This window comes from Cololabis saira, chromosome 18 (genome assembly GCF_033807715.1).
Source record: "Cololabis saira isolate AMF1-May2022 chromosome 18, fColSai1.1, whole genome shotgun sequence".
Classification (NCBI taxonomy): Eukaryota; Metazoa; Chordata; class Actinopteri; order Beloniformes; family Belonidae; genus Cololabis; species Cololabis saira.
Window position 1 is genome coordinate 16757587 of NC_084604.1, and position 12869 is coordinate 16770455.

A 12869-nucleotide genomic window follows, 5' to 3' on the forward strand; every position below is an offset into this window, starting at 1 on the left:
CTGCTGCTTCGGCTTTCTTTACTGTTGTTGGTATCCTTCCTAAACCATTCAACTCCTGCCAGTCACGTGCCACGGCCACAGTAACGACTTGGTTATGTTTCTTTTTGACCCCTGTCAGGGTAGATGCACGGTATTTGGAGTTCAGAGCAGATGCAAATAATATCTGCGTGAGCAGAAAATCAATTTGAGAACTAAAATATCCCTGGAAGCTCCTGCCATGACTGCTCTTTCAGAACTTTAGCTTAATCTGTTGTCCATCTCTTCAAATAACCCTGCACAGGAGAAGATGGATGGATGGATGGATGGATGGATGGATGGATGGATGGATGGATGGATGGATGGATGGATGGATGGATGGATGGATGGATCTCTTCAAAGAACACCTAGAAAGCCTTACAACTGGGGGACAGTAAGACAGAAAAAGCATCATTTGGGCCCCTTTTTAAGATTTGGATGTAAAAATGCAGTAAAAGAGAGGGCTGGATCAAAATTACAGGATATCCGGATGTTTGTTCATTGGTGCCTATTTTGTTTTCAGTTTGAAGATGTTCACTTTTGTCTTGTTTTGAGGTTTTGTTCTGCTTTTCCAAACAGCCAACTCCAGCTCTCTGCCTCCCTCTGGCAGGAGGTTGAGGCCTCAAACGCCACCTCAGATAATGCTTCATTCAATTTAGCCTCCTGTAACGGGATGGCAGCTTGATGCTGTGCATGTGGCACCGCTTAAATCGAGTGACAAGTTGGCGAATAAACTCCCACCTCATTGCATTTGTTCCTACTCCTCCTGTTCCCGTCTGCCCTGATTGGTGGTGCATATGTGACCCAGTCGGGCAGGATGAGCAACTGCAGGTCCTGGCGGTTTTCAGCTGGACGGGTCCCTGAATGACCCGCCGTGGCCCCCGGGGCCCCTTCAGCCGGTGCATGCTGCAGGACCTGCAGAGCTGCTGTTTCAAATGTCATTTTGGTGTTAAAAAGGCATCGAGCAGATGCTCATTTATCACAAGCTGCCTGCTTTTTAGTTAAGCCTCGTCCTCGTCGAACCCCAGCTACTCATGGTGGTTTGGTAGCTAACAGAACAACCAAACAAATGTGCAGGACTTTGTTCTGTTGTCTTCATTAACAGCTCAAGAGTGATGCTGAGGAGTCAATACAGTACTCCCATTGGCTCTGCTGGGTGCCAATCACAAAACCTCCCCCCTAATTATACACAGATTTGTTGCTATAAATAACTTTCCTTGATGTGATATGAAAGATATAAATCTAACTACAAATAAATATTTATTCCTGCTGCAAAGTTATGCATTTAAACATAGGGGGCAATAGAGATCAGCTCGTATCTGGAGCCCCTTGTGGTTGGTCCATGAACCACGACAAATATGAAAACTACCAACTCAAGTAAAGTCACAGGTTTCTGTAATAAAAGATTCAGTTGGTTTCACTTCATATTCTTTTTCTTTCCAGCTCACTGTGTTTTTGTCCGACATGGCAGAGTTTTATGGGCCTTTGTTGACGCTCAAGTTTTCTGGTGGGCGATTCTTAATTATTCCCAGAGTGAGAGCAATAACATGAAGCCTCGTCCCACGACCACAGCCCACGTTTGGGGAGTGATCCACCAGAAGATCTGAAGACACTCTTAAAAGGAGACTTAGGATTATTAATTTAGCTTTTAAATGGTGTGTTTGTTTATGATTTAATTGAGTGTTAGAGTTTGAGTTTTTTTATTATTATTATTATTATTATTGTTGTTATTATCATTATTATTATTGTTATTGTTATTATTATTATTATTAATAATAATAATAATAATAATATTATTATGTGTTTATTTATCATTGTCTTATTAATTTTTTTGAATATTTATATACTAATAACCTAAGCACAAACGCTTTTAGTCATTTCATTGCTTGCATATTTATTTGAGTGTTTTAATTGACAATGTCTCGTTGGAATGAGGATGGAGTGTCTTGGTTTGTGTGATTGACATGTGTACTGGTACCAGACATGTGATTTGTGCTTATTTGGATGTGTTTTGGCGGGGGAAGTAGGAAGGTTTTCTTTTTTGTCTGCTTATTTGTTTTAAACCTGTTAAACACTTTGGCCATTTCATTGGTCGGTATCCGGCTTCTCATAGCATCGTGCTTCCATGGCAACCAGCCTGAAGCGAAGATCCGAAAAGCACGACGACTGAACGGCTGCAAGTTTTCACCCAGGATTTTTTTTTTGATATCGTTTGTTTATGTTTCTCCAGGAAAACTACACAGTTTTTAAATAAAGCATGAGTTCCCGTGTGAAAACTATTGTCTTTTCATATCAACAAAACACTGGTGACCCTTTTTTTAATCGAGCTTTTATCCAATCGGTTTTATCCTTTTGCATGGTGTCTTGGTTTGGAAATCTGTCTTTTAAAAATAAAACCTCTCTGAACCAGATAGTGAAGTGGTCCAGTAAAATAACGAGAGAGCAGCAGATGAATCCGGACAGATACAAAGGCTGTCTGGATCAATTTTAAATGACAGCTCTCATCCACTACACAACCACTTCCAGCTACTTCAGTCAGGACGCAGATATAGAGTACCATAATGCAAAACCTTTCAAACATAGTCTTTTTAAAAGATAATGTTTTAGCCTTTTATGTTGTGATTATGGTTTATGTTCATGTTGTATGTTGTATGTGTACTGATGGTTTCTTGTTGCTAGACTCGCTAGACCACCTTATTGCAAGGCAAATTTACCTTCAGGTACAATAAAGTTAAACTGAACTGAACTGAACTGAACTGATTTCTCAAAAGGCGTACTTTTCTATTCTTGTGTACGTGATAAACGTTGCCGTCTGCGGCTGAAGTTCTGTTTCAGTTCTAAACGCTGCGTCTCATTGGGTCTGGTCTAAAGCTCTGGATGTGTTCTTGTGCCACCCATTTAATCTAAGATGCATTATTTGTGTAAACTTGAGATGGTGACGTATCCCACAATGCATTTCACATTTCCAACAAGCAGAAGAAATAGTGGAAGAGAAAGGAGTAAAAAAAATGTATAACGTTGTTGTTGTTTATTACGATAGGTTTTGATGATATTTTCAGTTTTTTTGACCCTAACCCATATTTATAGTGAAGTTATCAAGATGATAGAGACTAGTTTAAAATTTCAACTTAATAACACAGCAAGAGATGATTATAACAAGTCAGTCAGAGGACTCCACATCATATTAATGTTTAAGGTGTTCATTTCATGCTCAATTAAACTGTAGATGGTTTTGAAGATGTTATTAACCTGCTAGCTGAGCTGTGATGTCAACAAGCACACAAGTACACTGCTGTTCTTCTGCAAGTTGCATGAAAAGTGCTGTACCGATTAACTTTGATTAATTTATTGAAGTCAATATTTGCAAAATGTGTAAATTTTAACGTTTTTTTTTCAATAAACAGTCATTTTATTAAATGATAAACTGCCAGACTGAGACTTTAGTGTAGAATCTACACTAAAGTCTCAGTTAGTGACTTTAGTGTAGATGGAAAAGCCTGTGTATTTGTGGGTCAGTTTCTTCCCCGAAGCTGTTGCTCTGATGAACTCTCATCACTCGTAGAGGCTCAGAGTAATCAACCACCGTGCAATAGTAATAATAATTAAAGCTGCAAGCAGCAATGAACGGGCCCTTGCACCCTTGTGCACGTTCAGGCTGCAGTGGAAGCGCTTGTATGACTTGCATGTAGATTCTTCAGGCCTGGACATTTAGCGGATGACATCAGTCACGCCCACGACTCTCTATGTCAAACCATTCAAAAGTTATGGCAGAAAGTAGGAACTATCAAATATCGACCAATCAGAAGAAGGGGCGGGGCTAATTTGCACCAATTAAGGTGAAGGAGTCAAAAACGGGTCAGGTGACACCACCCACGACTCTCTATGTCAAACCATTCAAAAGTTATAGCAGAAAATAGGGACTATCAAATATGGACCAACCAGATGAAGAGGGGGGGCTAATTCATGCAAATCAGAGGAAGGAGGGGCGCGCATTTTGGTGTCTATTGTCACCACAGTAACGCTTTTGACTGAGAAAAGTAATGCGCATCGTCGCAGGATCGAGACGCACATTTTCATGTATAACACACGTTGCGGTTCGGGCGAAGAAGTGGCCGAAGAAATGGCATAAATTGCGCCAAAATTACACGATTAATTCAAAATGGCCGACTTCCTGTTCGGTTTCGGCCATGACGCCAAGAGACTTTTCTTTAAGTTGCGACATGATACAGGTGTGTACCGATTTTCGTTCATGTACGTCAAACCGTATTGTGGGGCTTGAGGCACAAAGTTTTCTAGGGGGCGCTGTTGAGCCGTTAGGCCACGCCCATTAATGCAAACCATTATATATCAAATTTTTCGCCAGGCCTGGCTTGCGTGCAAAATTTGGTGACAAATAAAAAAGAAAAAAAGAAAAACGAGAAAAACAAGGAAAAAAAAATTCCTACAGATACAATAGGGCCTTCGCACAGTAAGTGCTCGGGCCCTAACAATAATAATAATAATAATAATAATAACCACAATTATATGCTGTAACGATGCACCTTTCAATAACCATGTCTAACTCACACTGCTGCACCTTTCACTTTTTTTATTGTATATATGTTAATAAGAGCCATTTGTCTATTTTCTTTGTTTGCAACTATTTAAATCTGGGTACAGCACAATAACCGGAGTCAAATTCCCTATCTGGCATGTTCAAACTCGGCCAATAAACCTGGGGCCGGATTCAAAAAACATTCTTAAGAAAAAAAATCTTCTTATGTGTCATTTTTTTCTTAAGAAGAAAAAAGAGAAGAAGTCATTTTCTCCAAAAAACTTCTTAAGTATTTTTTCTCAACTTTCTTCTTAAGTTTCTTCTTAAGAAAAAACTTAAGAATAAATGGTATTCTTGAAATAAAAGTTTTCAAATTTGTTCTTGACTTTTTTCTTAACTTTAAGACAACCTTGACCTGTCTTAAAATGTCTTCTGTGAAAAGGTAAGCCTCTAATATCACCTTTTTCAACACATTTTAGACAAGTTTAGACTAGTAGGTCATAGTTTGGGGATATACTTTGTAATTAATTACACAAAGAGCCTCTTAACTGTTTTTTAGCATGTTAGTTAGCATGGTAGTTAAATATTATTAATTTTCCCCAATAGTATTTTTTTTCGCACATTAATCTCATCCACCATAACCTCAAGCTCCTGCCTTGAAAAGTTCCTGCATCTCTTTTTCTCCTTCTCCATGTTTAGTGAGTGACTGACGGTTAAGACGCAAACTACCTGTATATGTTGTTTGTTGGCGCGTGCAATGCAATGACATATTTTAAGAAATGACAGTTCTTAAGACGGTTCTTAAGAAAATATTGAGGAATTGCACTTAAGAACTTTCTTATGAACTTCTTAATTTTATATCTTAAGACATTTCTTAAGATTGTTCTTAAGAACATATTGGTGAATCTGACCCCGGATTCTGATTCTGATTCTGATTCTGATTGTGATTGTGATCAGGGGCGTCAATTGGGTATGGCAGCCGCCACACCTTGGCTTCAAGGAAAAATGTAAATGTTTTTTTTTTAAATACATTTATGGAATTAGTCTGTGTCTATTTGTATATATTATTCTATTACTTAATACATATAGAATAACTACAAATGCAAATCAGAACAACATGATCGATTTCACTATTTATTATACACTGCAAAAACTCAAAATCTTAACAAGAATATTTGTCTTATTTCTAGTTAAAATGTCTAATTTTTAGTTAAAAAAAATCTCATTACATTTAAGACAAGACTCAAGAAGAACAATTTTCACCTGTTTCAAGTAGATTTTCACTTAAAATAAGTGGAAAAAATCTGCCAGTGGAACAAGATTTTTTTGCTTGTAATGAGAAGATAAATCATTGCAGATTTTTCTACTTATTTCAAGTGAAAATGGTAAAATAACAAGTTATATTTATGGTGATGACTCTTGTTTTAAGTGTAATGAGATTTTTTGACTAAAAATGAGACATTTTAACTTGAAATAAGACAAATATTCCTGGTAAGATTTTAAGATTTTTTGCAGTGAGCGAGACTGCATTTGAAAAAGTTCCAATGTTCTTGACCACACAGATAAGCTACATAGAGACTTCTGTGATGAGTATTTGCTGGACGTGTTGATTGATACTCTAGTTAAGTTCTGTGACTCGTAACCTCGCCATACCTTAGCTTCCACTGAATTGACGCCACTGATTGTGATTCATGGGGTTCGCGTTACTCACGTACAGTCCAGAGCGACGGACGGCACTTCCGGCAGCGACGGCCGGCGGAGCGACGTCGCTGCTCGCAGAGACCCTGGCGGAGCCCCGCTGCAGCAGAGAAGACGGTGACAATGGCCGACATTTCTCTGTATCTCACGAACGTGAACGTGTCTCTGGGACGGAGCATGGACGTGGTGCAGGTGGGTGAACGTCTCTCTTTTTCCTCAACGAATCAAATGCATTGATACTTGATATTGGATTGAAATAATTGAAACTGTAAACGTCTTCTTGGAGGACTTTGAGAGCGTGGAGCTGGGCGAGCTGGGGGAGCCGCCGCGGGAGAAGCCGCCCCGCCGCATCATCCACTTCTCCAGCGGGGAGACCATGGAGGAGTTCAGCACCGACGAGGAGGAGGAGAGGCAGGACCTGCTGCCGCCCCCGGCCGAGGCAGGGAGGGTGAGGACGGCTGCGGGGGACGGGGGTCCGCCTCTCCCTGTTCACGCTGCACCGTGACACCTGTCTGTGTTTCAGTCCCAGATGACCTGGGGGCCGTTCTTCTGGTTCCACGCCTGGAGGGCGGCCACGTCCACCATCTCAGGTGCGTGACGTCAGCTCAGCATCAGCACCAGCATCAGTAACAACATCAGCATCAGCAACATCAGCATCAGCACCAGCATCAGCATCAGTAACATCAGCAACATCAGCATCAGCATCAGCAACATCAGTAACATCAGCAACATCAGCATCAGTAACATCAGCATCAGTAACATCAGCATCAGTAACATCAGCATCAGTAACATCAGCAACATCAGCATCAGTAACATCAGCAACATCAGCAGCATCAGTAACATCAGTAACATCAGCATTAGTAACATCAGCATTAGTAAAATCAGCATCAGTAACAGTCTCCTTTTAGCCGTGGACATTTATAATTTATGTAACAAAAGCTTTATGACAAACTGCCTTTTTCTGAATTTCTGGCAAAGTTTATATAACTGTGAGTCCGTAGATCTATCTGGATGTTGATAAAAATCTGCCTTCACTTATTTAAACACACCAACACATTTCTGTCACTTTTTTTGGTGATATTAAATAACTAGTTATGAAAAAACACTTTCCTATTATAGATCTCACGTATATATATATATTTTATATGTGTGTGTGTGTGTGTGTGTGTGTGTATATATGTGTGTGTATATATATATATATATATATATATATATATATGTATATATATATATATATATATATATATATATATATATATATATATATATGTGTGTGTGTGTGTGTGTGTGTGTGTGTGTGTATATATGTGTATGTATATATATATATATATATATATATATATATATATATATATATATATACATATATATATATATATATATATATATATGTATGTATACATGCATTTTTTACATTTGTTGGTGCGCGTCCTCGCTGTCTTTCAATTAGTTCGGTTCGCAACGTTTTCAAGTGCCGGACCGTGAGCCACGTGACAGTCAGTGCTCTCATTGGTCAGTGTCCGGCTTCTCAGAGCATTGTGTTTCCATGGCAACCAGCCTGAAGCAAAGACGATTTATTTATTTTTTAATATTGTTTGTTTGTGTTACTCCAGGAAAACAACACACAGTTTGTAAATGAAGCATGAGTTCTCATGTGAAAACAACCATTTTATTCTTAATTTGACCTTTTAAATTAAAACCAAATCTGTATCAACATGAGCATTTCGGCTCTTTCCACCTTCCAGCACCGTAAAGGCGTTTCTCCCGGTAACCCAGGCTCAGTGGACGTGAGATTACCCGATAGTGATACTGGTATCGGTATCTGGGCCGAAACTGCTCTCATATACTCGTACTCGTACTCGCAAAAATTCTACGATACCACGCACCGATACTTCATTGTTGTTGTAGTTACTGGTTAGCGCCGCTAGGGGGAGATGTTGAGAGCCCCGCAGCTCCCCGGGTCAGTCTGCAGCTCCCTGGCTGCAGACAGCTGTTCCATGTTTCAGTAAATTCTATCTTCCTTAATTATACAAACTGGACAAACCTTACTCACAGGGAACTTTATTAAACACTCCACGTAACTCACAGTACAACATAAACAATCCCATTGTTACATTCCGGTTAGCCGTTAGCCGCGTTAGCCGCGTCGACAGCCCGCAGTCTGTCTTGCTTCTGTCGTTGTCCCTTATTTTGAAATATGTCCACACTGCTGACATCCCGCTTGCATTAATTGTCACTATCTTGCCTGAAACGGCCCCACTCTGCTCCCACCACCACGCACCACGCCGGTTAGCCGCTACTGTAAGAATGGGACTGTAATGGGATTGTTTATGTTGTTCTTCTTCTTCTCTGTTTTATTGGCGGATCGCAACCGACCTTAAGGTGCATACCACCACCTACTGTACAAGAGTGTGTAACATCATTTCATTTAGCCTGTTTTTTAAATTCTATTTGATTGTTTATGTTGTTTCACACGGACGGCTTCAGGTGAAGCACCGCACATGCTCAGTTGATGTTCCTGCGATGAGACAGCGCGAAGGAAAGCCCAGCCGGCTGAGTTTTTTTTTTAAATTGAATTTCTCTTCCAAATAAAACCTGTCTTTTAATTCATTGCATTTTTCATTGCATTTTTAGCCTAGTTATTTTTGTGGTAGAAGTATCGGATCGGTACTCGGTATCGGCGAGTACACAAATTAAAATACTAATAAAAATGGTATCGGGACATCGCTAATAATAATAATAGATTTTATTTATAGAGCACTTCTCATTCAAAGAATCTCAGAGTGCTTACAAGATTAAAATGAGTTAAAAACAGGTACAAATTAAAAAACTCAGAGACGGAGAAGCGGCGAACAAACACGCCAGCGTCCTCTCCTCTCTTCTCTCCTTAGCAGTTAAGCTTTCCTGAATAGGAAGGTTTTTAGGCCTGTTTTAAAAGTGTCCAAGTTCTGTGGAGCCCTGAACTGGGCGGGGAGACGGTTCCACAGGCTGGTGCTGATAAGCAGAAGGCTCCGTCCCCCATGGTGGAGTCTTGTTTGTGGGACTCGGAGGAGCAGCTGCCTGTAGATCTGAGGGAACGGGTGCAGATTTGTGGACTGATGAGGTCTTGTAGATATGGTGGTGCGTGTCCATTGATGCATTTATGGGTGAGCAGCAGGATTTTGTAGTTGATCCGGGAAGAGACAGGGAGCCAGTGCAGCGTGTGAAGAATGGGAGTGATGTGTTTGTATTTACGGACTCTCATTGGGACCCTGGCAGCTTAACCAAATAACCAGTTTGGTTGCAGATTGCGTTCTTCTCTAGGAGCCGGGAGGTTGCAGCTTCATTAAACGCTGCGTAGCAGCTGATATAAAGTCAGCAGTGCTTGCAGCTGTGGCTCCACATCGCTCAGACCGTTGATAAGGAGCATCGGTAGCTGCTCACACAGCAGGTTCAGACCCTCGGTGTCGCTTTCTGTCCGTCTGGAGGCAGACTGCTGAAATGTTTTGGGTTTTTATGGTCACCTTGGACGGTAGTAACGGAGGGGGAACAGTTTGCAGCCGTCATTCTCTTACGATTCCTTTTTATCTTGTAAATCCACCGACTTTGGACCTATTATTCCTCTGTTACGTATGGTCACCCAAGGTAGAACGGTGGTACAACCGGTGTGAGAAAGGAGTAGTAGAGGCACAAAGCTGGGTGTAAACTGTGAGTAGGGAGTGAACTCACATGGATGGTAACAGGCCTGGGCGATAAACCGAAAATTCACAGTTACCGACATTCACTGCGAAGACTAGGGCTAGGGACTAGGGATGGGAATCGAGAACCGGGTCTTGTTGAGAACCGGTTCCCAGTGTTTCAATTCCTTGGAATCGTTTGCCTTTTTCGCAAGCGATTCCCTTATCGATTCCAGTGGGCGTGAATGACGTCACCAAGCAAGTTGCGGAACGTGCGCATTCGCGCCCAGCAGGAAAACACGGGGACAAAGCTGCATAAACGCTCGAAAGTTTGGTTACATTTTACCAAAAAGGATGACAACAGGGCGACAATTCTTGCAATGTGGACATTTCAACAAAGGGGGGAAACTGTTAGGACTTTGCCGGCTGATGCGGTGGGAGCGCGGAGTCAGCCGGCGTGTGGTAAGGCTGATTTATGGTTCCGCGTTACACCGACGCAGAGCCTACGACGTAAGGTACGCGGCGACGCACACCGTACGGTACACACCGTACTTTGTTTTAATAAAACTTTGTTTTATTAAAACAAAGTTGATACTGACCGTTTACCGACCTCAGTTTTCCCATGTCGGTAAATTCTGTGTTTTGATTAAAAAAAAAAAGATAAATATCTTCATGTCTGTTTTGACTGTGTGCTGTTAGGCTAGTTTCCTTCCCCTTTAAGACGGCGTGTGTGTTTAATCACGTGACTCCACCCATCCCGTCTGAACGAGAAGGGAAACCCAAGAAAATGGCTGATGGTTCAAACTGATGGTCTAGTGTGAACTCACGCATTTCAACAAGTTCACACACTCTCACACCTCACATGGCATTTCTTATGCTGAGAAATTAACTTCACAGTAACTCCAACAGCCCACCTTACAAACGAGTCACGGCACACTACTCTCCCGAATTACCGACCAATCAGCAAATCAGAAAATTGTTTTTTTTGTTGCTGGCTAAGGTTTATCGAGGTAAAACTGCCCAATTTATGGTGATAATGATTTGAGGTCATATCGCCCAGCCCTAGATGGTAACGTTCTAACGTGTCTGACGTGCATTTGTTGTAATTCTGCAATTATTTCATTTCATTTCATTTTTTATTTATTCCGATCATGGAAATATGCAAACAAAAAAAAACAAACAAGTAAAAAGACAACAAAGGAGCAGGAAGAAGAAAATCTTTATATATAATATCTATAATATATCTATAATCTTTATATATATATAAATCTCTATATAATGTAATCTTATTTCTCAGCCTGTGACTATCTCGGGGAACGAATGGCCTCGCTCTTCGGCATCACGTCGGCCAAGTATCAGTACGCCATCGATGAATACTACAGGATAAAGAAAGAGGTACGAGTCGCTGAAGATGATGTTATTGTCACTCGTCCCGGCCGACTAACCCCCCCCCCGGTGTGTGTTTCAGAGGGAGGAAGAGACGGAGGAGGACCGCCTGTCGGAGGAGGCAGAGCGCTCCTTCGACCAGCAACAACCTCAGGAAGAGGAAGAGGAGGACGAGGAGGACGAGGAGGACGAGCCGGTCGCCGTGACGCACCAGCGGGACGCGGCGTCCGCTCAGGCCGAGGTGACCTATCAGGTCGAGAATGAAAACCACCACGCAGCTCCCAACACCATCACAGTCCCCGCCATCGTCACGGCAACCTAGCAACAACCTCCCCACCCGGAGAAACGGACATTTAATGTTTGTCAAAGAAAGGAACCCTCGTCTTCTGTTTCCCCCCGGCGGTTTGGTTCGTGTGTAACACAGCTTTCGGCGGGCAGCGCGGCCGTATCGAGCGGCGTGGCCGGCGGGGGGGGCAACTCCGCGGGTCGCACACCAACTAACCCCCAGACTTGGCTCTGCAGGAGGGGGAACCGTGGCCCCCCCGAGCCTCCACCGGACCCAACGCCGGGCCTCCATCACTCACACGGGTCAGGCGTGGGCCGAGGGCGGCGTCTCTCTGGGACCCGCGCGGCGGTTCGGTCCACACCTGACCCCACTGACGTCCCTGATACGCCTGGCTGCACCAGAGAGCTGCCACCTTTAACACTTCTCCACGTTTCTGCATCCATATCAGTCGTCCTCTGCACTTAACCGATTAACGGCAGCCGTCGAACCCCCGACGCCTCGTTTCAAACGGGTTTACGTCCTCTAATTTGCTCTTTTTATGATTTGCCTTATCTACCGTGGATCTTAAAACGATCAGTGGTGTGTGTGTGTGTGTGTGTGTGTGTGTGTGTGTGTGTGTGTGTGTGTGTGTGTGTGTGTGTGTGTGCGCCTCTGACGATGGCAGGAAGGATTGTAACACTGAAGTCTTATTTTTTAACAGTTTTTAGTACAATTTTTTATACATGTATTTATTTAACTGCACTGACAGACGTCTTAATTTAAGTCTTTTCTATCATTTTAGTAAATAATGTTACAATAAAGTGATTATTAAGTTATTGTTTTGACTTATTAACGTCTCAGTGTGCTTTGAATGTCACCGTGTGGGTGATGGAGTTCAGCGCCGCCAGACACGGGTTGGGCTGCTGGTTGAAAGGCTCACAGTGCTGCTTCAGCGCAGCAAGGGCTTGTTATCAGCGGCAACAAAAGGGTCTGTGTCAGACGGCTCCGGGGTCAGCGACCCGTCCGCTCGCCGCACAATGCGCCCATTCTGGGCCCGGCGTGGGTTTCTGCGATCCAGAACGACCTCGCCGCTGCCGATGTGGTCGTCGGGGACGCGCTGGCTCAGAAACAAACCCAGGGGGAACATCAGGGTGAGCATCATCAGGGTGAGCATCATCAGGGTGAGCATCATCAGGGTGAGCATCATCAGGGTGAGCATCATCAGGGTGAGCATTAGGGTGAGCATTAGGGTGAACGTCAGGGTCGGGGAACAGGATTAAGTTTCTTCAGTTGGCAACGAACGGATAAACTTCAA

The 12869-nt window shown here is 42.6% G+C and overlaps 1 protein-coding gene across 1 annotated transcript; it reads left to right on the forward strand.

Moving 5' to 3' along the window:
• The first annotated feature begins 6294 nt into the window (after positions 1 to 6294).
• On the forward strand, positions 6295 to 12370 carry LOC133464761 (protein FAM177A1-like). The gene is made up of 5 exons (XM_061746940.1): positions 6295 to 6439; positions 6534 to 6695; positions 6771 to 6837; positions 11201 to 11298; positions 11372 to 12370. The coding sequence occupies exons 1-5, from the start codon at positions 6371 to 6373 to the stop codon at positions 11609 to 11611; spliced, it is 636 nt and encodes a 211-aa protein (XP_061602924.1). The 5' UTR covers positions 6295 to 6370; the 3' UTR covers positions 11612 to 12370.
• The last annotated feature ends 499 nt before the right edge of the window (positions 12371 to 12869 follow it).

Coding starts and splice junctions, on each gene's coding strand:
- LOC133464761 (XM_061746940.1), top strand. CDS start 6,371: ATGGCCGACATTTCTCTGTATCTCACGAACGTGAACGTGTCTCTGGGA. Junction 6,838..11,200: donor GGCCACGTCCACCATCTCAG/GTGCGTGACGTC, acceptor CTTATTTCTCAG/CCTGTGACTATCTCGGGGAA. Junction 11,299..11,371: donor ACTACAGGATAAAGAAAGAG/GTACGAGTCGCT, acceptor TGTGTGTTTCAG/AGGGAGGAAGAGACGGAGGA.